The sequence below is a fragment of the Halichoeres trimaculatus genome, unplaced genomic scaffold, assembly GCF_033239565.1.
Source record: "Halichoeres trimaculatus isolate MK-OKI-2021-1 unplaced genomic scaffold, fHalTri1.1 fHalTri1_scaffold_1, whole genome shotgun sequence".
Taxonomy (NCBI): Eukaryota; Metazoa; Chordata; class Actinopteri; order Labriformes; family Labridae; genus Halichoeres; species Halichoeres trimaculatus.
The window spans coordinates 38952830-38979225 of record NW_027437179.1 but is presented as its reverse complement, the minus strand read 5'-3'; the positions used below and the strand labels follow the sequence as shown (position 1 = coordinate 38979225).

General features: G+C 39.9%; 1 protein-coding gene across 6 annotated transcripts in view; it reads left to right on the top strand.

The window, feature by feature from the left end:
- Positions 1 to 26396, top strand: part of rap1gapb (RAP1 GTPase activating protein b) — a 248153-nt gene that overhangs the window by 66307 nt on the left and 155450 nt on the right. The window contains exon 1 of one of the 6 annotated variants that reach the window (XM_074669234.1): positions 15973 to 16264. The exons of the other annotated variants lie outside the window; for them this stretch is intronic. Coding sequence (XP_074525335.1) covers positions 16221 to 16264 — 44 coding nt within the window. The 5' untranslated portion in view covers positions 15973 to 16220. Of the gene's footprint in view, positions 1 to 15972; positions 16265 to 26396 lie in introns of those variants that run through there. 6 annotated transcript variants of the gene reach the window in all.

The following is a 26396-nucleotide window of genomic DNA, read 5'->3' as shown; positions in this document are numbered from 1 at the left end:
GAGCACGCACACACCTATAAATAAGGTCCAGGTGTCAAAAAACCGGAGTTGCCCTTTAAGCCTTAAGAGAACTCCTAAGGTGAAAAACTGTCAGGAGGGAGGAGGACTTCTAAGAAGCCTGGGAGTGAACCCTGATACTGATGTCGGACTTTCCCAACACGCTAAACACAGTTTCTGCATGAGACAGCTGTTTATCTGCTGATTCACCCCTTAAACAGTCTGGTTAATGAGCAGATGAAACTCTAATAGAGATGCAAATCATCAAATAATCCATTAATTGATAATTGTTTCATCTTATCAATCGATGATCGAATAATTGATAAGCAGCAATTTTTCTGAGAAGATGAATTTCCCTCTGAATCAGGAGGTTTCTTTCAACAAAAATGCTATCTTTCTTATGAGAGGAAATGCAAATCATATTCCTCAATAAAAAAATTATTCCTAACAGCAGGGAACAACACATTTACAAATGGAACAATGCAATGACAAGGCTTCTTTAAAGGATAAGTTTGGTTCATACAGCTTTTACATTGTTTATAGAATGAAGAAGAACAAAATACTCACCCAGAAGGTTTTCCTGATCCAAGCAGTGCTTCTGGAGATATTTAGATCCAAAATCGTGCAGCGGAAGTCCGTATAATGGGATCCATTGGGGCATAGACAGCGCCGCCCCTAAAACTGCATTAATCGTCCAAAATCTTGTGTTTTTCACCAAAATTCCATCATGGTCCGCTCCGGGTTAGTCCTCTGCTGCAGTCTGTGAGATGTACTTTCCAGAGAGCTAACTCCTTTCTTTGAGGGACAAACGTAAACAAAGTCTTCATCAGTTCAGAGGTCAGTACAGCCACACAGCGCTGTCTGGAGTGACACAGACTGCAGCAGAGGACTAACCCGGAGCGGACCATGATGAAATATTGGTGAAAAACACGAAACACTGCTTGGATCAGGAAAGCCTTCTGGTTGAGTATTTTGTTCTACTTCATTCTATAAACAATGTAAAAGCTGTATAAACCGAACTTATCCTTTAACTTTTTTAATTTATGTTGTTCACAGACAAACAAAAAAGACAAACTCTCCCAAAAACATAACCTCCTTGGCGTAGGTAATTACTCACTGGTGTTTAAAACAAGTCAAAAGTGCATCCTTACATCTCTTCATCCGACCAACAGGAAATAAAGACGTGACATTTCACCGTCTTAGGCCACTGAGGCAGAGCCGCTCGTCCTTGTGATCTCGTCAGGGTGTGTGTAGTTGTGTACGCAGCTGGTGAATATTTCATGCGTCTGTGTCCTGCTCTGCTGTTCCCAGAGGACACAGGAAGTACTGTTACTGTGTAATGGCGCTTTAGCCTTAAGACCCACATTGGAAGAGCAGCAGCAGCTGCTGCGACGGGCGCTTCACCAACAGGTCTCACCTGCAGAGTGTGTCTGTTTGGACAGCAGCTTTATGAGGGTGCTCATCTTTCAGTATATCAGATAATCTATATTACATTATACAGAAAATGGGGTTAAGGCAACTTCAATCTGAACATAATCAAAGCTCTTTTTCTTTTTCCTTTGGGGAAACATGGACGGTAAAACTAAAGCTTATGTTTTTCATCCACAATTACCACAAAGAGATGGGAGCCATTTTTGTTTAAAACAACAGGACAGCTGGAGGAATGGAGATAGATTGTGTTTATTCCGTCTCTACATCATTGATTAACAACTTAAAGGAAAACAGACTGAAAATCTGAAAGCTAGCAGCAGAAAGTCACAAAAGCTAAAGTTAGCATTAACCAGCACCTAGCTGACAAACATAATTCCTGACACATGCACTCATCGGCCACTTTACTAGGCTCACCTGTCCAACTGCTCGTTAACACATTCATTGATATACACAGGATATATACTGTATATGAACACAGCTGCTGGGCACCCGGGCAGTGTGCCTCTCAACCAAGCAGCAACCTGAGTCTGAGAATATGAGACAATGCTGAAGTGCTAAAATCTGCTGTTTCTGGAGTGTTCGCTTGAGGCTGGCTCTGGAAGTACAAGAAGTCGCATACACACCAAGCCAAAAAAAGCTATTTTCAAAGCAGAACTGGTTCAAAAAATGTCTCCTGTCAGAGTCGCTAATCATACTACGGGCTCCCACTGTACGGAGGGTGAATTTTTTCTAATGCGGCCATTCAGAGGATATTAAGATCGAGAGCTTCCCTAATAAGAGGCAAAGCTGAGGGTCACGTGACGGCCGGCGCCCTACGGCTGTGGGCGGAGCCCTTGCCACTACCGATATGGCAGCTATAGCCAATCTGCTTCATTTTCCGTTTCAACAGAATCCGCAGAGCAAAAATGTTTATAATCAGCTACATTTTGGCCGATGTTGATTAATCGGTGACAGGCTTCAATCGGTCAGGCTCTATTTAATATAAATATATATATATATATATATATATATATATATATATATATATATATATATATATATATATATATATATATATATATATATATATATGTGTGTGTGTGTGTGTGTGTGTGTTTCTTTCTTAATTTTAGTAGAAAATGTTTTTTTAAACTTAACATGAGCCACATTCACCTGACCAGTCCAGAAAAAAAATTCTTATCTCAAGTTACTGAATGATTAAAATAAGGTCTGATTGCTTGTAACAAGTAAAAACAAAAAAACAACATATATTTATGGCAGTGGAACAGGAGAAAAGTTAATTGTGTTGAGACACTGTTCTAGTTTGAAGCAAATTTCAAGAAAACATTGGCAGTTTTTTTTTTTACTTGTTACAAGCAATTCAGACCTCATTTTAATCTTTAAATAACTTTGTCCGCGGGAATTAAGTTGTTATTATTTTTCTAATAAAGCTTTGGGGAGAAAAAAAACAAACAAAATTTAAATTCAATTTGAAAAAAAACATTCCCTTCATCTTTGGCTGTGACATCACTGAGTGTTCTAGAACTCCCCTCACAGAGCTCTGCCTGTTCAGACCCAGGTTTGATTCCACTGCACACACTGGTTTTAAGTTTTAGCTCTCGCTGTCTGGAAACATGTTCGGCCTCTCTTCATTTTTGGCAACAGTTGGTAAGGGGATCAAGTCTTTTCTGGGACTTTCTTCACCACCTCGGTATGATTTAGATGATCTTAACCTGCCTCCGAAGGTGTTAGACACTTTGGCAAAGGAGGGTTACTTTCTCGTGATCGCGTGTAAGCACTGCAGAGCCTCGCATTGTGTAAACAGAGACACGGAGCAGGCAGGCACCTCTGTGTGCAGATGTGTTCCGAAAAAAAGACAGTCGAGAACCCGTCATAATTTAATCAAATTTAATGATAAGAGCGTAAATCCCCGTCGTAAATCCAAATCTTTTAGCTCCAGGGCCAAAGCAAAAGCAAAAGACTCAGCTTCGTTTTCTAACATGAGAAGGATCACTCCGTGGGTTTTATGGGGTCTTAGGAAAGGTTTGTGGTTAAGTGTATTTTTAGGGCTTTTGATTTCCTCGGCCATGTGTGTCAGTGGCTTTGTCTCTCATTTTGTCATACAGGAACTTAGTTAATATAGGAATAGAGTGGTCTTGTTGACAGTACTGGATGTGTTTTATTGAGCTCTGAACTAAAGTGTAGATCTGCTGTTTAAGACCATAGTTTAAGACGAGCTCTGAAGCACGAGTCCCTCCTGTTAAGCAGATCTATCATAGCTTGCCCATTTTTTTAACAGCCTCCTTACCTTTTTCAGACCGGGTTTTCTCTGGGTGCTCCAGTTTCTCCCAAATAACGTTTGTTAAAAGAAAAAAAACTGAAAAAGGTAAGAACGTGGATTCTGTGTCTAAGTATGATTCAGCACAGTAACCTAAAATATGTCATAAGTTTAGACCATCATTTCCTCTTTTAAAGTCCACCTAAGCCACCTTCTTAAAGCTAGTTATTATTTTTGGTACACAGGATGTTGACTATGAGTGTTTATATGTCTGCTTTTGTCTATGTGACCTGGGGTCTTTTTCACAAAGCAGTTTTAATCAACTCATAGGGCTCTAATTTTGTGGCGCAGCACAGAGGGCGCAAGCCTGGTGCACCCTGGACAGTGCTAATTTCGTGCGGCGCACCACTGTGCGCTGCCAATTTGACACTTTGGTAGACCATCTGCGCAGAGATGGGTGTGACTGTGCGCCAGGGGGAGTTGACGGTGCACCAGGGGGAGGTGTCAGCAGATTCATGTTGGCGCAGTGACAATTTTGTGCCAAAAACAGCACAGAAAGTGCGCTGAAAGCTCGCCAGCTCCAACCTGGTCTATTCTCGGCGCAAAGTGGAGTGCACCCTCTGCAGCTGTAATTTGGTGACAGGCGCACATGTGTGCACAAAGACTCAGAGGCAGGTTTCCAGAGTGTCAGGCACATTTTAATGCAATAAACAATCACAGCAATCACTATTTAATGTAACTGTCTGAACCAGCATATACATTTGTATCTATATTAATTTTCCCGTCACATCTGATGTCAGATTAATGTCGTTTGTCATAATGGAAAGTTAACCTGACGGCAGCTGGAAGTTTGATGCACATCTTACAATTAAACAATCAACACCCTGTTTCATGGTGAGGCGCACTTTTCTGCCTGCTCTGCGTACAGTAGCCTTACTTAAATTCTCAGCTTCTGAGAAACACAGTGCAACACACCCTATCTGCTGTGAGTGAGCGCATGACTGCGAGTAGTGATGTTGCAAATGTAAGGATGGGTTAAGTTGTGTATTTAAATGGAAATGGCCACTTTACTAGGCTCACCTGTCCAACTGCTTGTTAACACAAGTTTCTAATCAGCCAATCACATGGCAGCAACTCAAACGCATTTAGGCATGTAGACATGGTCAAGACGATCTGCTGCAGTTCAAAGCAAGCATCAGAACGGGGAAGAAAGGTGATTTAAGGGACTTTGAATGTGGCATGGTTGTTGGTCTGAGTATTTCAGAAACTGCTGATCTACTGGGATTTTAACCCACAACCATCTCTAGGGTTTACAGAGAATGGTCCCAAAAAGAGGAAATATCCAGTGAGCAGCAGTTCTGTGGGACAAAATGCCTTGTTGATGCCAGAGGTCAGAGGAGAATGGACAGACTGGTTGGAGCTGATAGAAAGGCAACAGTAACTCAAATAACCACTGGTTACAACCGAGGTCTGCAGAAGAGCATCTCTGAACACACAACACGTCCAACCTTGAGGCAGATGGGCTACAGCAGCAGAAGACCACACCGGGTGACCCTCCTGTGAGCTAAGAACAGGAAACTGAGGCTACAATTCACACAGCAACACCAAAACTGGACAATAGAAGATTGGAGAAACGTTGTCTGGTCTGATGAGTCTGGATTTCTGCTCCACATTCAGATGGTAGGGTCAGAATTTGGCCTCAGCAACATGAAAGCATGGATCCATCCTGCCTTGTATCAACGGTTCAGGCTGCTGCTGCTGGTGTAATGGTGTGGGGGAGATTTTCTTGGCTCACTTTGGGCCCCTTAGTACCAACTGAGCATGGTTTAAAGTCCACAAAAAAAAAAGAAAAAAAAAAAGAAAAAGAAAAAAGAAAAAAAGGGAAAAAGAAAAAAGAAAGAAAAAAGAAGAAAAAAGAGGAAAAAGAAAAAAGAAAAAAAGGGAAAAAAGAAAAAAAGGGAAAAAGAAAAAAAAAAAAAGAAAAAGAAAGGAAAAAAAGAAAAAGAAAAAAAAAGTCCACAGCCTTCCTGAGTATTGTTGCTGACCATGTCCATCTCTTTATGAGCACAGTGTACCCATCTTCTGATGGCTACTTCCAGCAGGATAACGCTCCATGTCATAAAGCTGGAATCATCTCAGACTGCTTTCTTCAACATGACAATGAGTTCCCTGTACTCAAATGTCCTCCACAGTCCCCAGATCTCAATCCAATAGAGCTCCTTTGGGATGTGGTGGAACGGGAGATTCTCATCATGGATGTTCAGCCGACAAATCTGCAGCAACTGTGTGATGCTATCATGCTAATAAGGAAAGGGGGTCCAACCAGGTACTAGCAAGGTCTACCTAATATTTTGCCAGTGAGTGTACAATAAGCACAAAATAGAAAAACAGAGCACAATAGATTTGAAGAAATTAGTGTACTTAAATTGGAATTGACTAAATTTATCAAAATTCGAGCAGTCTAAAGTTGTCCAGGACATGCCCCATGAAGCTTCACCCTGTAACAGGTGGCCTGGGTTTTGTATCCAACCTGTGGCCTGTTTCCTGCATGTCATTCTACACTCCTCTCTGTTTCCTTCTCTATCCACTGTCCTGTCCTCTCCAATTATGATATCTTTCTGTGATGAAAGTTTATATTCTCCTTTGAAATCAAAGTTATACTGATGTATGCTAACCAAGAGCATATCTACACAGTTTACCATGTACGTTAGCATCAAGCTAGCTCTATTTTTTCCTATATAATTTTTGGTCCATTGGATGCATAACATGTTGAGTGAACTGAATAGGAATGTTGTGTCAGAGTGCAAGGTACATTCTTCTGAGTTTTTCTTCAGTAAAACCTCAAGCGGAAAATCCTGATTCAGTTTTCTTAGGAAACTTTTTTCATCTGCTAAGCTAAAATAGCTTGGGTGAACAGTGAAGTGTAAAAAATAAAATGTAAAGAATCGATAAGGGAATCATTAAGCATCAAGGCTACAGATGTTGATGAATTGAACCATTTCTTATCCATTTTATCAGTTCCTGATACCCATCCCGAGTGCTAACTTGCTAGTTTATGCATTTTGACAGTGGCGATCAAAGTGTTTGATTGGACGCCAAAAGGAGGAAATCAACCTTTTGTGCTATATCTTAACAAAATCACAGGATTTCTGTGATGGCAAAACTTAGACATCAGTTTTTTATTTGTGAGGTAGAAAGTGGTTGAATGCTAATGTTAGCCATTGCTCCATTGCTGTAGCTCTAACATGTGTTATGTTAACTCAAACAAGCTCTGATTCCCTTTAAAGTTTTCACTTTTATTGAACTCTTCAGTTCCTGAGAGTTTGTCAGGGAGCCTTACTTGGAAACTTTAAACACATCAGGTAGGACGTCATACCCGCTGGTCGTGTCATCAGAGGAAAACTGCCGCCATGTAAATATGATGAATGTAGCTCTCTTTCTTCTTCCTTCCCCCTCGCAGCACATTCATCAATTTGTTTTTAATGAACTCTCTCGGTGACAAAGCGACGAGCCACTGCTCTGCTGCGTTGTGACTCCATCTCTCGGGCTGGAGGTGGGTTGTTTGTGGAGTTTTTATCCACGTCTGTGACGGCGGCATGTCAAGGTGGACTGGACCTCATTTCACAGAGGGCAGCCTCCCATTCCTGTCTACCTCCTGCCGTCGCCGGTTTAGTCCTGAAAGTCAAGGCTGACCTGCTTTAGAAGAACGCTTCAGTCAACCTGCCGACTAATTACAGCAAACCGCCTCTTCCCTTTCACCTGCCACACACAAATCACTCTGGGTAAATAGCTTTTTTCTCTGCGTCTCACTCTGCATCATTACCAAGGACATCTTTTGAGACGCAGAAGAGAGAAGCCACTGAAAAGAGCGCTTTAAACGACATTACTGTGGCGGCAGAAACAGGTTTGTCAGCAGATGTCTGGCTTCAGGGAATTAATCTCCTGCACACATGACATTTCACTGTCGATACCAGACGAGGAACATGGGAAAGGCCGAGGGTGAGGCATGTGTCCGTTTGCTTCTAATTATAAAAGGATCCATCTGCAGACAGTAAAAGTACACTTGGATTGCTTTCCAATAAATCTGCGCATAAAGCTGGAGGATGAATGCAGGAGGCAGTTTAACGGGTTAAAGGAGAAGGTGCCGTCCCCCATGAGCACAGGATTACCTGACTGTTAACCCGCCGTCCTCCCTCTGCTTCCAACACAAAAACCAGTCCACAGAGAAGTCTTTTAATCCCGTAAAGAAGTTCTGAGTCTACTGTGTTACTCATCGATCCTTTCTCTGACCCTCAGTACATTTGTGCAGGTTAGAATCTATTTCACCCACCGTGGCTTTGAAAGCAGAGACAGCCACACTGTGCTGAGTATCGATCCGCCCATGACTCTCTGAGCTATAAAGCCTCCGTACTCTACAATATACTCTTAATTTTACACTCTATAAGATCAGTGTAATGATCAGAGTGATGGATGGAAAATGGGGCAGCACAGTGGCTCAGGATGGAAGTAGCTCAGATTGTTGGAGCTGGTCTTAGAAAAGAGGGTGGTCGATACAAGTCTTGTTAATGGCACAGGGAAGAGAAATAAAAACATGGTTGTATTAAAGTTAGTGTCTGATGTTACTGTCAGAAGGATCAACCAGGACAATGAAGCTTCATCTCACTCCCAACCAACCCTTGGTTCAACCACAGATCAGTGTCCTGCTTGATTCCAGTCAAATCTGGGTGTCATGATGGATGACCAGCAAACCCTTTTAGCACCATAATCTATGTGTAAATTATTTACACCCTTTTTCCAGGAGAAGTAGAAGTTTCAAACTCTGTCAAGTATTTACCATTCCTATGTAATAAAATACCTAAAACTGTGTGTTATGAAAGGAAAAAGACGAAAAACGGAATTGAATTTTCTTCAACTTTCTTTATATAAATTCTTGAAAAGTGCAGATTGAACATTTCTGAGATTGCAAATACTTAATTCAAACTATTTTTCAACAACTCAGACAGTTTCACATTTCTGGAGCTGTCTGAGTCCATGTTACAGGCTGTATAAGTTGTCAAAAAGCCAGGCATTTTTTTTTATTTTAGCAGTGGTAGACTCTGAAACAGTTCCTGTCCACCTGTAGTCAGAGACCCACTTGACACACAATGGCAACAACAATACACAATGGCAAAGCTACAAAAACACAGCAAAACACACACCAAAAAACTCACCAAAATGTGGAAAAAACACAGCAAAGAACTCGATCAAAAACATGTATGTGGTGTATGTAATATCACCAGAATGCCCCGTTTCACCGCTTTCAGGGGCACCTTGAATGATTAAAATTGCACGAAGTAGCGAGGAGTTACAGTAATTTAAAAAAAAACACTTGTGAAGCAGTGTCACCGGTGATCCCCGTGGTTTTAGAAGGGTTCATGTGGCCTTGATTGCACAGCACACAGTACGTGTCACCCAGCTGTTAGTCTCTCTTCACCGGCTTCCAGTAGCAGCTCCAATCAGATCCAAAGCTCTTCTTCTGGCTTACAAAACAGTGACAAGAACAGCTCCTTCCTACCTGGGGTCCCTCATCCAGGTCTACACTCCTTCTGGTCCACTATGCTCTGCTTGTTAAAGACGCCTGGTGCTCCCAGCCCAGCGTGGCTCCAAATCTCTAGCCAGACTCTTCTCCTCTGTTGTTTCCAAATGGTGAATAAATTACCTAACTCTATACGATCCACAGAGTCTCTTTCTACTTTAAGAGATGTCTGAAGACTCATCTGTTCAAGGAACACTTGGACCCTTAATCTGAGCCTTCTCCTCTTTGTCCTTAGAATTTTCAGCACCAATTACTAGGGATGGCCAGATACCGATACCAGGTATCAGTATCGGGCTGATACCAGCCTTTTTTCAAGGTATCGGTACTCGTGAAGGCTGCAGATACCAGCAGCAGATACTCTAGGCAAGAAAATCTTTCGTCGAGCAAGTCCTCCTCGCCACTAGATGCTGCTAACACCACTGCAAATATGCACCAGGTCCTTTTCAGACAATAAATGAACCAGGAAGAGTTAACAGTTTAACTTTTATATTTTGCACTTTAGTTTACTTAAAAAAAAAACTTAAACTCTGACAGTTGTTATTTTTATTGTGCACTTTTAATTAGTATTTTTTTATATATTGATCTAAAAAGTTCAAAACTCCGAGAGAGTTTTTGTGTTTTATTTGGACTTAATGGCAGAGTGACTGTGCTGTCTTTGATCAAAATGATCTGTCACCGTTAATTGAAATTTTATGTATCAGAAGTGCTTGTAGTATCGGTGAGTACTCGTGAAGGAGTACTCGTTCTGGTATTGGTCTGCATGAAAAGTGGTATCAAACATCCCTAATAATTACTTAATGTTATGAAAGGTTGAAGTATATTGTTGCAGCAATTAATTGTGGTTAATTGGTTTGATTATTCTACATTACAAAAAAAAATCTTGCACTCAATGGCAGCACCTGCAGCCAAATAACTTATGGCACTTTTGTTGCACTTGCTAGGTTTTTCCTTCTGTCTAAATTGTAGAGTTGTAGAGTTGGAGGTACGGATGAACTTATTGCCTTGCACCTCTGCTGCTCATTGGCCGTAATTAATTGAAGATTCTTCGTTGTTGAGGCGATGCCACAAGCTCCATTTACCGTACAGTAGCCTAATCCATCATGGATTGCAGGAAAACATGAGAGGAGGAGGACCCAAGTGCAGATTTCAACAAAAAAGAGGTTTGTACTAATACTAATACTCGAAAGATCCATAACTCAGCAAACTTCCGAAGTCCAAAGACTCATCAAAGTTGACACAAACAAAAATATCACAAAAAAAGTTGAAGTCTAAATTATGATGTTAAAATTAAAATAATTTAACACATATGGAAAAATTTGTTACATACTGCGTTCAAGAATTTTATTTCAAATGCGGCAGGTGCAATCTTAGAACTGTAGTTAGCCAGCTGCAAACATGTTTTCCTCCTCTGCACTAAGAAACTAGCATTGGTCTCTATGCAGAGCCAGCTTCTGTTCAAATAAAACGTCTTCGAATTGCAACACCCATAAATATGACGCAGAAATATCTAATAAATTCACCCGGGAGAGGTGTGGGTACACCAATATAATTTCACTCACGATTTTCACATCACATTTCTTAGATCTACTGATAGCCTTTAGCTATAGTTGGTTGCTAGGTGCCGCCCTGTTGGCTATGGCTGCCTTTTGCAGCAGCTCTCTCTTCTTTGTCCGTTTCTTGTAATTTTTTTGTCTCTCTTTTCGTCATCTTTGTATTTGGAGTGGATCATCACTTTTTAAGGCTCATTTGTCGGTTATTGACACCAAACTTTTTGTGTCTTCAATGATATTTTTACTACATTTTCCCCTGTGTTTGTCTGGAGATCCTACATGTAACCATGGCTGCATTGTTTACATGTGAAATCAGCTGTTAGCAGCTTGTAGCATGTCAATGCTAACTGGTGTAAGGCCAGATGTTTCCCCACAAGGTGAGGAGAAGGAGGTGAGGACGATGTGCTATAATAATGACTAATAATGACTGTATTCTTGTAGATTGACTTTTTTTCTGGTTGCTGCAGCACTTCCTGTGGTACTGGGCCTTAATCCTTTGGCATACTTCTGGTCTCAGACTACAGTACTTTTAAAAAGAAGAGGAACTGAATGTTTAACAGTTGTTAAAGTTACCTGCTGACCACGCTGTTATGTCATTTAGTTTGATGAGCTGGGAAAGAGAACATTATTCTTAAATTAGGATTCTTAAAGTTGGAAACTGTCGTCATGTTCCTGAACCAGGACTTCCAAACTGATCCAAACACCTCTGCTGAGAGGAGCCGAGCCTGGGCGACTGTTGAATTCAGGCTTAAATGAGTTTGACGGAGCCCTGAGGTTATGACCCAAATAAAGCACAAACTGTGTCTCCTGTTGCTTTTTCTGCAGCGCTGTCACTTTATCTTAAAATACAAGTTTTGGCTCCACGCTCGTGTATTTAGGTCAGTTTTTACGGCTGATTTATGACTGGTTTATGGATGCAAATACAGAGACGTAACATACGACGGCATCACTGCAGGACACCGAGTATTACTGTCAGTCAATAAAGGAGATGAAGGACACAGAGGATGTCCATGACAGATTACTGTGTCCTCTCGGTTTAGCCTCTGATTTGATTTATGGCTCGTGTCTGGACAGAGTCCAGTCGGACCTAATAGGATCACAAAAGGTCGACAGGGGAGTCATTGAGAGCACCCTGACATTAACTCTAATGAGGAGGGGGACAAGAGGACAATCAATGCACTTGACCCACAGGTCAGGAGACGATGCACTGTCAGGATGTCAGAAAACTTAATAATATACTCAGGTGTAGTGTGTAACTGACACCGAGGAGGAGGAGAGGACGGAGAAATGAGAGCAAGAGGTGAAATGAAGGAGACAGAAGATTAGAAGAGACACGAGGAAGGAGATATCAGAGATGTTAGATTGTCTGCCGTGTCGGAGAAGCAGGGGACAGAGAGATCACTTTCACAGCCTGATATAGGTGTCACTTTGATGAATCTCTCTGCCATAGAAACGCAGGAAGTTTGTTAGGATCTCTGCTGCTTCCCAGAGGTAAAAAAAACGTCTTCCTCTGCTCTTGGGGAAAAAAGTGTGATCACAGCAAAATCTCTGAATGTCGGTCACAGAGCCAGAATTACCAGGCTGAAATAGGTCAGGTAACACCAGAGAACTGCAAACATTTGATAATCTTGCTCTTTTCAGGTCACATCCACCTCAGAGGGACTCATCCTCTGACTCCTGAACCAGGTAATTTTCTCACATCTAGAAGATAGAGCCGGACTGGATTAGTTTTTCTGTTTACAGAGCAGCCGGGGCGTCACATTCATTTGGCTCCCTCAGATGTTGACATTGAAATCGCTCTGTTTGGTTTTGAATCATCAGGTTTTGAATGGTTGCTCGAAAAGCAGTGACATTGTGAAAGTGTGCGTGCCAAGAGCGGCTAATATCAGCTGGCGTGGCATATTGGCTTTGCAGTTCTAGCAATACGCTGACGTCCTGCCAGGGAACTGAAGCCTGAAGAGAAGAGAGGAATTAAATCTGTCCTGAACATGAGCAGCATAAACATTTTGAATCTTTGAAAGTTTTTAAAAAGGAAACAAGAAACTCTAGAAGTATGACTTTGTAGCAAGTCATAGCAGAATATCAGCTTTGATTCTGTTTCGTAGCGCATCAAGCTAGCGCATAAGGGGCACAGGTGTCTGTTACTTGAATCTGTGTAAAAGAATCAAGACCCAGAGCTTTGTGACACTCTGCTACACAATCTTGATGTAAAGAGGATTAAAGTTTCAGCTTGTTTACTTATTTGTAGAGCTGTCACTTTAACTCATTAGTTAGATTTATTAATTATACCACAAATTAATCCACAATCTGGGTCGCCTTTTCTCAAGATGGCGCCACTCTTTCTCCCTAAACTACCCCAACACATCCTTAGTTTGAGCATGAGCTGCTTGAACTTTTCTGACCTGCAGCGCCTCCTTCATGTCTCTGTCATCTCACATCTTCTCCTCATATCCATGCTGAGCTCTCATCCAAAGAGCACACCGCTCTCACCCACAGTAGTTTACGAGCATGATTTGGATTGACAAGCGCCACCAGACCTCGCCTCCCCTGATGAAAAACATCATTTACTTATATAGACACAGTAAATGGTTGCAGTTCTTCTCTTCGTCATATATTCATTTGATTAATCATGTGCTACTATTAGGGATGGGTCCTGAATTAGGTACTTTTATTGGTACCAACCAAATTCTGTCAAAAGTACCTTTCAATTCACGAAAAAATCAAAAGGTACCTTGTTTAGGTACCTGAATATATCCTTGTAACTGTTAGAGTGGAAGAGTAAGGGATTTTCCATGCTGGACATGAACATAGCATTACAAGGTTATATACTGAAGAATAAATATGTGAAATTATTTTTTTAAAAATCACATATTAATTAACAATTAGATGTTTTTTACCACATAAACGCAAAAAAGATACCAAAAATTGGTACCGTCAAGTACCGATACTGATTTCCAGGTGCTGGGCATCAGTACCATATAATTTCAAATGTGAAAGGTACCCATCCCTGTCCTGGAATTCATATTCTTTATTGGACCTTAAACATAAATTAGATTAAAATGTGATTAATTAGAGTAATTAATTGAAAATCCTGTAATTAATTTGAGAGAATAATTTTTTTAATTGCTTGACAGCTCTACTTATTTGACTTATCTAGCTGAATCCCAAGCCAAGCATGTAAAACAAGCTAGCAACAACTGAACTAGCATTTCCCGACCCTGAGATGTAAAAGAAAAGAAATTTTAACATCAACTTGTGTTATTCATTGCTTTTAGACTTTGCCTATTGCAGATTTTCTCTCAACAATTCAACGGTTTAAAACTCTGTGAATACTAAAGAAATCCTAAACAAAAAAATAAGCTAGCATGTTCAAAATAGCTAGCACCAGTCCAACAAACTTTAGCTGACTATGATTTGCTTTAAAAACCCCAAACAAAACATCATTTTATCATCAGCCTGTTTTATTGTGTAGAATAGATTTGCACTCAATTGGTCAGCAACAGTTTAAAACTTGTGAAGCAGGGAATTATAAAGAAAATTCATGGCTAGCATGTACAGATCATTGACTGTTTATAGAGTGGACAGCGTGGCTTCGCCATTTACCATTGTACTTCACATGCGCAGCCATTGGTAGCAGTTGTGCAGTCTGTGCAGCAGATTCTGTGAGGTATTCTGGGAGAATCTGAGTGGGGCCAGGTGACAAATATAATAATTATTTCTTTCTTTTGAAAGTCTAATCTCTTCTCTACCTCCTGACATATTTTACAATCCCTGAAAAAAACTACCCAAGAACGGCAGCTGTCAATCATCATTACACGTGATGTAAAAACTTGTTTTTAACCTTTATTACTTATGAAAATGGAACTTTTTAGAAAAAAGAGGACTTGGATACAAGGCAGCCAAATGATATCTTCAAATCACCACAACAATCCGACGTGAGAAACATTTCTATGAGGTGTATTAATTTTTTAAAGTTTGACCACAGCCCATCTGGAATGACTGGAGAGATGGATTTTTTGACCTATACTGCAGCCAGCCACCAGGGGGAGTATTTTGGTGGCAACCTCACCTCAAGCCGAGCAAAATAATGTCTGTTTTTTCTTTTATGGTCTATAGTTCAAACTAGCTAGCTACAGTTCAGCTAGCATTTTCTGACTTTAAGGAGTGATAAAAACAAAAACAAAAGCAACCCCCCTGCACACGCACACAAAATTAGCATCAACCAGCCATATCCATTGATTTTCAATCTCAATTTGTTCAGGAATTGTTCATGAACTGGGGAAAAATCTGTTAACACTTGGGTAATCTTTGAGAAATTACATGGCGAGCCTGTTTGAATTAGTTAGCAGTAGCTTATCAAGCATTTCCTGACTCAGGTTTGAAAAAACATCATTTAACCTCAACCTTTTTGATTCTTTACTTTTTAATCTTTGTGTAGAGTTAATTTGTTCTCTGTAGTTCAATTGTTAAAAACTTTATGAACACTGAGGGAATCCTTAACTGAATACAAGGCTAGCATGTTCAAAACAAGCCAGCTGTGGCTCAACTCATTCCTCAGAGGAGATTAATCGTTGTTGTGCTCACAAAAAGTTGTTTTTGTGTTTCTGGTAGATATTTCTGATGGACAAAGCTCCATGAATGTGGATTGTGCTTCTTGTCCTTGAAGGCCACCGTCACTTCGCAAACAGGAGGAGGAGGGAGCCACACACTGTGCCTTTAAGGAAGGCAGCTGTTGTAGACATCCAATCTAACATGTTTTTTCAATTCAAGTCAAATATAGCAAAAGATTTGATAACAAAACACAGACCTTGACAAGTGTATCAAGGAATTGTCAGAGCTAAATTGAAAAATTTTATATCAACAAAAAGCTCAGCAGAAGAACAGAAATCCCTTTGTCCCCTCTTCATGTCTACATACCAATTCCCCCGTGGACTCGCTCTTGAGTGAAGAGCACTTGAGATTCACATCCTGAGAATTGCTTGTCAGAGTTTAGCTTCTGGGGGAGGTAGCTTTTATAAGACACTGGCAGGAAATTCGAAGGGTTTTGAGTCGTCTTCCTGCTGGAAATGAGAAAGACCTTACAGCAGAAAATTGTCCTGTTTGTTTCCAGGACGACAGGACAGCTGGACGCACCTTTCCTCTAAATCTAGTGGAGATAGGAGGTACTTAGTCAGGGAGCAGAGAGGAGACACGAGGAGGGAGGGCCAGCGTGCGCACACACATGAAACAAACACGCACGAGCACACACACTTGCACTCTATGAGGGCTGAGACGTGGAGGGAGAAAAAGAGGTAGAGAAAGAGAGGAGAAACGGAGAGGCAGAAAAAGGAGGAGGGGATGATTGTTATTCTTTAGCCTGGTGTTGCAAACAGCACAGATTCCTGCGAAGCCTCCTCAGCCGCTGAACGGGATGCCTCAGAGGAAAAGAGCTTTCACGTTCGGAGCTTATGGAGGGTAAGATATTAGAAGATTAATCCCTGTGTGTGTGCTGTGCTTTTGGAGCGCGTTAGCTTCTTGTTTGTAGCAGCTAGCTTACCTGTTGCATCTGTCAGAGGAGGAGTAAAAGGAAGGTGTGAAAGTGCTCTGGGAGTTTCAGTGCACCTGCTCCTCGACTGCAGGACAGGATCAGTCTGACAAGGTCACCGGCTGTCCACACTGTGTCCTTCTACTTTACAGCCTCAGACCTTTAAAAGTCAACCACTGCCGGGGGTGTTAAAGGAATGAAGACAGTGTGGCTGTGCAGCAGCAGAAGGTGGATGTGAAAAAGATTAATGTGTCGGTCATTTTGACCTATGTGTGTTTCACTTTCTGACTTATCAGAAGTTTCTGGAAAGAAACAGCAGTCATCATGTTCTCCTGTAGAGCTGTTTTTCAAACCTGAGGGCTCCCAGAGGAGTTTTCATGTTGTGTTGACCCATAACATTTCTTTCATTGAACTCCTTTACCTCTTCACTATGTCGCATCTTGATAATCTTGACACCAGAATTTGTTGAAAACAATGTATTTCTGGAAAAACTTTCTCTTTCAACCTTTGGAGTAGACGTGGGCGATACTGGAAATTTTGGTATTGAACTGATACCAAGTAAACCCAGGCTGGTATTGCCGATACTGATACCGATGCCGATACGGATGCCGATGCTGATACAGATACGGATACCGATACTTTTTCATATTTAAGGTTGGTGTGTCATCAAACTGCTGACCTTAAAGTGTTTTTGTAATTTTTTCTTTTGATAATGTTGTTAAAACCTAGGACAGAATTTGGTACAGGTGACAAAAAAATACTTCAGTGTCATGATTAACATTTATGTTCAGTAACAATACAATAGCTGCCCCCACTCTCTGGAACTCTCTCCCCAAGCAAATCCAAAACGGCTCCGACTTCTCTTTATTTAAATCTCTGTTAAAAACTCACCTTTTTAGATTAGCTTTTAATTTGTGATTGTACTGTTGTTTTGTTTTGTTTTGTTTTGTTTTGTTTTGTTCTGTTTGACATCTGTTCATTGCTTGTATTGATTTTAACTGTTGTAAAGTGTCTTTGAGTTCCTGAAAAACGCTATATAAATAAAATGTATTATTATTAATATATAAAAGTAAAAAAAAAAAAAAAAAACAAAAAGCTATTTTTCCTTAAAACCTTGTTACGTAGAATTATTTTCTTTAGAAAAAACTGCAAAAAATTATCACTTAAAGGTAGAATTTAAACAAAATCTTTTTGAGATACAGAGTTGAAAACTACAGTACAAAAAATAAAATAAAATAAATAAAAGTTTTCTCATTATTTAACTTTTTTTTAAAAATGATATTTATAAAGAATTATCCAACGAAAACAAATTTTTAAAAAAATTCCAAAAAAAAAATCCTTTTTTAAGCAGAACTGTTTATTGAAACAGTACAAAAATTAAAGAAAATGTTCTCCTTTAGCGACCTTCTGTGATTTTCTTACAATAGAATAGAATAGAATAGAATAGAACAGAAAAGAAAATACTCTATTTATCTCCCATCGATATTTGGGTCGATCCACCAACCTCTACTTTGCCGTGTAAAACAAACACACAAACTATCCGAGTTTAAAAAAAATAGTAATAATTCAGCTTTTTTTTTTTTTTGAACTTTTATCTCTAAACAATGTGCTTTTCAACAGTTGGAACTAGGGTCATGCTAACAGGCTAACAGGCTAACTGCAGGTATTTACATTAACATTGTGGCTTATCCATTTGTTTTTTTTGGGAAGCTTTTTATGCCTTCACTCAGAGAGGATGGGAAAGTGGATAGAGAAAGAAACAGGGTGAGAATGGAGAAAGACATTCAGGAAACAGGACACAGGCTAGATTCGAACCTAGGCCATTTGGCAAACCTCATGGGGTGTGTCCTAGACTGTTAGCCCATCTGTGCCCAGCTTTCTGTTTCCTTCTGCGGTGTGATTTTTGCTGAATGGTCCCATCACTGTCTTGCTGCCCTCTTTTGGTGAAATGTTCATACTTCTTTGGCTGGATTAATATAAAAGGAACCATGTAGTTCCTGGGAATGGTTTACCAAGAACTAAAAGTTCCTGAACCTTGTGGTCAAAATGTGTCAAGATACTGGCTGCCTGAAGGCTAAGCACTCAAAACAACAAGTCTAAGTACTTCTGTACTTCTTCTTGGGAGAGACTTGGGAGCCATGCAGCTGACTTAGCATGTTAGCACAAGCTAATCACAGGTACTTGACTAATACCTGCTCAGCAAAAGCTAACCCACCAAGCTTCACCTTCATTTAGGAAAAAGCTTTATCTGTTTAGCGTTTCGTTTCACTTTGGTTTTGTTTTTCTTCCTCCATGCAATGTCCACTAACATAGCTGCTCTGATTAGCTTCTTCCTCTTACTAATCAACACGCAAAGTCACTTGAGCACTGGGCGCACTGTGATTGGCCAATGTAACCACGCCTACTGTCTGCCCAGAAACATTTCAAACCAACCAAAACATCAACAGGCAGACACTGACATACAAGTAAAGACGCCTAGGGGAGACTTTTTGCACTTTTTATGATTTTTTTTTTTTATGCACATTTCAGATTAAGAAGTCCCATACTTGTTCCTTTTTTGAGTTAAACTTGATTTTCTCAGGAAGAGCATCAACCAGCTTTCAAGTAGGATTTATCTTTTTGATTTTGTTCGTTGATTGTCATAAACAAATATACAGTTCAAGTATATATTTTTCTTACTTTGCACAAGAATTGGGAGAGGTTTTCTGTGGTACGACTGGGACCCCCCCTGTAGATCTGGGTTCCCTGGCCCAGTACAACAAACAGACCATCACAAACCTGGGGGTTAAAATGGATCCCGATTTTAAACTTGACGGGCAGATTAAGGCTGTTGTGAGATCAAGCTTTTTCCATTTGAGGCAGCTGGCCAAAATTAAGCCAATTTTTTCGAGGCAGCATTTTGAATCAGTAATCCACGCCTTTGTGACCACTCGGCTGGATTACTGCAACACTTTATATGTGGGGGTTAGTGGGTCCTCCATCGCCCGTCTACAGACTGTGCAAAATGCAGCTGCACGTCTTTTAACTGGCACTCGTAAATATGAGCACATTACCCCTGTTTTAGCCTCACTTCACTGGCTGCCCATAAAATTTAGGATTGATTTTAAAATTCTTTTATTTGTTTTTAAATCTCTCCATGGTCTCGCTCCGCAACCTCATTCACCTTCCCGTTGTCTCAGGTCAGCCGATCAGCTTCTCCTGAAGGTCCCTAAGACCAAGCGGAAGCTCAGAGGGGACCGTGCCTTTGCTGTCGCAGCCCCAAAACTCTGGAACGGGCTGCCTCATAGCATTAAACAGGCCCCGACTCTGCCTATTTTTAAATCCCTTATTAAGACCCACTTTTTCTCCCTGGCCTTTGAAGTACAGTAGCCGGCGATTGTTTTATTTATTTTTATTAATTTTATTTTGCTTCTTCTGTGTTTTTATTCATTTTAATTTGTTTTATGTCTTTTATATTGCTCCTTGTCCTTGACAAATTCATTTTACTTATGTTTTATGTCTATTCCTTTATCTTGTATCTTATTCACTCTCTTGTACAGCACTTTGTTTTAACTATGGTTGTTTTTTAAAGTGCTTAACAAATAAAGTTGGATTGGATTGGATAACAAATGTGATAAGCGTATGCACCATAATACAATATACTACTTCCAATACAGAATAGAGTTGATAATCTCTGCAATTACGAGCACAGAATAAAATTGTTTTCATCTAAATGAGTTGTTAAATATCGGATATCGGCTAAAATTCAAGTATCGTACATCTCTATTAACACCTGCTGATCACATCAATGCTGATACCAACCTTATCGTAAAGGACTGTACAACAGGAAGCACATCTCTTCTGTGTATCACTCAGTTTATACCACACACAAACATGAAACGAGTGAAAGAAAAGCTTCTTTGTAACGTTGATGTTTGTCGCCAGAGGAAGAAACTGTAGAACAATGAAATTGAACCTGTCAACATTGTAGACAGTCACATAAAACAGACTCAGAAATGAGCCATTTCCAAACCAAAACATCTGAGCATTGGAGCAAAGTTTACGCTCATTACTTTGCTGTTTATGATTTTTGAAGTTTGAGGAGGTTTGGTTTGTTTCCCCCCTGAAACAACAGGCAGTGATATTCTTCAGAGAGCTGCTTCTCAGGCTTTGAAATGCTCTGTCATTTCACTCCAAACGTCTTCTTATGTCACTCTATCTGTACACCTACTCGTATATAGAGTGTGTGTATAAGCCAATGTTTTCTGTGTAAATGAGGTCGTCTAAAAAACAATTATGAAGTGAAGGAACTTTTTTATTACCTTGTGTGAGAATTTCTCCATCAGTAATATCTCTCCAGGAAAACAAACACATTAAGAAGAAAGCGCGAGTCGTTCATCACCTCCCAAAGTGGTTTGTCAGAAAAGGCAATTAAACGTTGGTTACACAGAGTTATTGTGAAATAAGCGTTTTAATAAAAGGCGTACTTAGACGATGGATTTCACTGTGAGGAGACTGAAAATGAGTGCTGGGCTCTGTTAGTACCTTTGTGGCAGAGAATAAGTGAAATATCTTATCAGCGTGATTACAAGAAGCTGGGAAAGAGAGTGAAGATGCCACAGCCTCGCTTGTGTGCAGTAATGGCTTTCTCAGCAGTCAGAATGTGAATCTTTGAGATGTAACAATACTTTGATTTCTGAGCAGCTCAGACACGCTGTGCATTGAGATTCAGGAGGCAAAGAAATTACTTTTTCCATTGTGTTGTTCCGCTCGCGGGCTCTGCCAAGTCTGCCTGGAAAAACCCTCATAAGGCTCATTTTGACATTACTGTTGAGGTTTTCATCTCTCAAGCTGAATGCGCAGAAAGATCCTGCCAAGAAATAACAGTTAAGAAAATGTGAAGCGGGGAAAGAAAGATAAGACTTCATAGAGTCGTGCAGAAACTTCTTTTTGGAACATTATGTGCAAATAGATCTTTGAAAGATGCAGAGTTATTCTGACAAACGTAAATCCTCACTGTCATTTCAGTTTCACAAGAATATTAACCTCCTACTCGGCTTCCAAATAACATTGCTCCTTTTTTTTTACCTGAAACAGAAAGCTGTTTGCCTTCTATACAAAGATGCATGGATTAATAACGACTGGTTGGAGGACATAGACAGTCTGAGGTGTCACAAATCTTCCTCTAACGCCAAGAGACACCTGCTGTAGGAGGTGAAAGAGCAGGTGTTGGGGAACCAGTCAGTCGTGAACATCGACAAAGTGTTTGCCAGATGTGACTCTTACGGGTTAATTAGAAGCACTTGTTTTTTTAAGACATGAAACCCAGTGGACTGAACATTTATGATAATTGCGTTTCATCAAGGGCCACTGAGTCAACTTCGTATGTTGGGGGACCATTCAGGGACATGACCTACTGGTTGCATCCAAAGGTGTGTGGCTGTATTTGTTTAAAGCTCCAGTGAAGAGTTTTCACTGGTTGTATGACTCTCAGATCAATATCAATATCTCTGTCTGACCTATGGATTAGGGATACACAATATTGAATTTTCCATATGCCAATATTTTACAACTTATTCAGCTGATTACCAATATTTGTTCTGCACACCAAATTGCAGAGATCACCAGCTGTCTTCTGTATTGGAAGTAGCGTATAGTGTTATGGTGCAACGTGTTTTAAACGTGTTTTTATTAATGATGGTTTCTTTCATCTAGGGATGGGTACCAAACAGTGGTGATTGCTCTCATCTTCCCCTAAAATGTCACCAAAAAAGTGTTGATATGTTCTGCTGTGTGAACATTTCATTGACTAAATCTGAGCTAGAATTCCTTCATCTTTTGTTCAGAATCAGCTCCTATCACAGGTAACTGGCTCCACCTCCTTCTCATTCATCCCCGCAGCGTCTCAGTGCTTTAACACAGTCGGACGCTGAGTGTCTTCTGACTTCAGCGGGGAAGCGTAGAGTGGGTTGTTCCACTGTGGAAACTGGACGGTCATTGGATAAACGCTGGGCTTTGTCCCGCCCATCGGACGCTCAGCGTCTCTGGGGGTCTATGAGGCAGTGGGCTGGGCTGGACGCTGGGCTTCTGCATGATGATTGGATGATCTGTCTGAGGCTGAATCCCTTTTTGATTGACAGTGAAATGAGCCAGTCAGCGATCTTGAAGTATAACCCTCCACCGGAGCATCTTCTGAGTTTTACAGTCAGTTGTTCGATCCCAAGCGAGTTTACTTTTCTTAAAAACGACGAGCGTTGTGTTTAAAGATTCGCTCTCTTTTCACCAATAAGCAGCTACAGCTACAGCTGTGGAGCTTCTCCCCCTGTCACTCACACTTACAGCTTGTCTTAGCCTCATGTAGCATCTTCAGCTGCTAACAAGCTGACACAGAGGGAAGAAATTACGTTTAAACAAATTTATGATGTAGGCCAGAAAAAATGAGCTTCCCCTCCTTGACTGACCAGCAGCCACCGCTGGTACTGAATTAGGTACTTTAAGAGAAGGTGCATGTCCATGCTGGACATGAACACAGCATTGCAAGGTTATATATTGAAGAATAAACTGAAAAAATGAGGTTTTATTATTAAAAAAATGTATATTGCTTTGCCACATAAACATAAAATGAACAGAAAATTGGTACCGTTGGGTACCGGGTATCGTTTCTAATGTGAAAGGTACCCATCCCTACTTTTATCAATTCATCAATCTTTCATTGTATTGGCGAGGCATCAGCAGTGATCTGGACCGGTCTGTTGTGGTGAAGAGAGAGTTGAGCCTGAAGCCAAGGCTCTCAATTTAGCGGCCATTCGACGTTCCAACCCTTACCTATGGCCACGAGCTGTGGGTAGTGACAAAAAGAACAAGATCACAAATACAAGCGGATGAAATGAGCTTTCTCCGCGCTCTCTGCAGAATGTCCTAGCTCAACCTTGGAGATAGGGTTTTGAGCAAGGACATTCGGGAGAGGCTCAGAGTAGAGCCGCTGTTCTTCAGCATTGAAAAAAGCCAGATGAGGTGGCTTGGGTGGTTCGGGCATCAGGATGTCTCCCAGACCCCATCCATGGGAGATGTTTCAGGCATGTACAGCTGGGGGGAAGACTCCAGGGTAGACCCAGTATGTAGGAAGCAATGAAATAAGTGAGGGTAGATTTCGTGTTATCCCCATTGAGCTTCAGAACATTCCTGCTCATCCCGCTCTGGATGTCTTCAAGACAGATGATGAGGGAGGTGGAAGGTATGGTAGCAGTGTGTTTGGAGGAGATGTAGACCTGTGTGATATCTACGTAGCAGTGAAAATGGACCCATACTGATGGAGGAGTGTGCCCAAGGGTAGGAGGTAAATGATGAAAAGAAGTGGACCCAAGATTGACCCTTGGGGGACACCCAGTAAAACACCAGAACATCTGTCTATTGGTAGAGAGACATACAAGCCTCTGCCTGCACAGATTACCCTTCTTTCTTCTGTTATCTCAAGCACCTGTTAGGAGAGTCCAATCAAGCAAAGGATTACTCTGAATTGGGATAAGATAAAGCCCAGTGTGTCTCATGTAGATGTTAAAGGAGCTGTAAAGGAGGAGATGGTAACGGACCTAATGACCAGTCAACATCAATTAGCGTTTCAGTAAGAAGTATGGCGAACAATGGACCAGGCGTGTCCTCACCTCTCACGTGAACCACTGAATTGAATTCAGATCTATCAGAGTGTGAGGAGCGTAATTGTTAAAGGTTTCTTTACCTCATATCGAAATGCTCATTCAGCGGCGAGGGCCAAGCACAACAGATTGATTAGATTGATTGATTCGAGGAGGATTGGATGTTGAGGATGGATGAATGTATACTGCTGCGGGATGAACGTTGAACAGGGAGTCGTCCATTTAGGCCAGTGTGGGGTGGAAATGGAAATGGATGAGGAGGAGAAGACTTTGTAATAGAGTCAATTACTGTGGCCTGACAGTTTTTAGGAAAAAGACGGATGGTATAGATGGGATTGAATAAGAGGAGACAAAAAGAGAGATGGGAAGGTTAATGAGAGGGAATATGGATGGGCAGAGTGAGGTACTGGGATGGAAACAGATGAGTGAATGGGGGATATGGGGGTTGAGAAATGTGAAAGGATGGGATGGATTGAGACAGAATAAAAAGATCTGTCAGGGCATGATAAAACCAACTGTTTGACCCAAGAGCAGCAAACCTGACCAGCAAAGACATCCTACCTTTACCTTTTTAAGTAAGGCAATCACTACTTTTTCCACTCACATTATGATAATAATTAACAATAAATTTTATTTGGAGACACTTTTAAAGTCAGCTAAGGTCACCTCATGATGTGGTAAATGATCTCGGTGCTGGATGTGGACAGTGGCTGTGTTTACATCCTGTCAGTAACGCTATCATATTTGGTTGTGCATGGCCATGTAAACACCATTAACCCTTTTTAAAAACCAGAATATTGACTGCTATTGACTTTCCATGCACCCGTGGCTAACCTCAAGTTTTGCAGTCCTGGTAAGATAACTGAATCTACAAAAAGACAAATCTGGAAAAATACAGCTTTTAATTCCGTGTGGATGGATTGATTTAAATGCAAACGTAACCCCTAAACAAACATGTATGTGAAAAGTTATACGCAAACAACAAAAAATGATAAGATTAGCAATTTGATCAGAATATGAGATCAAATTAAAGTACTTGTTACAAAAAAAAAAAACAACGAAAAAATATAATTTTTACATTTAAAAAAATTACACACTTACAATTCAGGAATTTTTCAAACTGCTTATCTTTCAAATATTTATTCTATTTTCCAAAATAATTTGATATTTTTGCAATTTTTTGGTTGTCAAACAATTTCTTAAAACATTGGAAAATTAAAGTTTGTGCATTTTTTAAATTTAAAAAATTTAGGTCATTTTGCAAATTTTCAAAATTGAGAAGGTTCTGTGAAATTTTTTCAAAATTTTTGAACAGCTATAGGTGTTAAATATTTCCAATTTTTTAAATTTCAGATATTTATAATATTTCTTGGATGATTTATAATTTTTTGCATTTTTTGGTATTCAAGCAATTATCAAGAATAATAAAAAAGTGAAGTTTTTAAATTTTAAAATGGCAAAAAAAATATTTTTTTTGCAAGTTTTTGAAAATAAGAAAGTTTTGTGAAATTTTTTTTTAAAATTTTTGAACAGCTAAAGATGTTATAACTTTTGCAAATTTTGAAATTTTAGATATTTATTTTATTTTCTAATAATGATTTGATATTTTTGCAATATTTTGGTATTTGATCAATTACCTAAAATGTTTTTAAAAAATGTGTTTTTTTGCTTTTTTTTATTTCAAATTTTTCAGAATTTTTTTTTATTCTCAAAATTTCGAAAAGTTTTGTGAAATTTTGCAAAACTTTTGAACAACAAAAAATGTTGAAATTTTTGTGATTTTTTTTCAATTTCAATTTTTTTTTTAATTATTGCAATTTTTTTAAATATTAAGTTTTTGAAAAGTTTTTCAAATTTTAATTCAATTTTTTTTTGTAAGTTCTGCAAATTTATTTAAAATAATTAACCAAGACATCACATACACAATTTCTTGGATTTAAAAAAAACAACTTCTTGTTTATATCACACTAGACTGTTTAGACTTACTAGATTAAAAATATGTATAGAATTTTATACACTTTCTAGTCTTTTCTGTGAAGATAAAGTAGATTTTGTGGCTCCAGGATGACTTTAATCCGCGTGAGCTGAGGCAAATTGGCTCTGATGAAAGTAAAGGTTGCAGACCTTTGATCATATTGAACCTAAGGTGTACTCTATAAACAGTAGCATGACTCACCTGTCCAGGCTTAGATTTGTAAAGCCGATCTCAAAGCTTCCCTCAGAGCTCATAAAGCCTGATCTTGCAGATTTGTCTGATTTCCTGGTTATCTGGGTTAAGCTAAAATATTTTCTCATTCCTCTCCAAATCATTCTCAAATGAGCTCTGCTGGGACAGATTGATAGTTAAGAAGCTCGCCTGTTGAGTGGTTATGTTCCATATTCATTTTCTCTCTCATCTACCGTCTAATCTGACGCGTCAAAGTCACAGCCC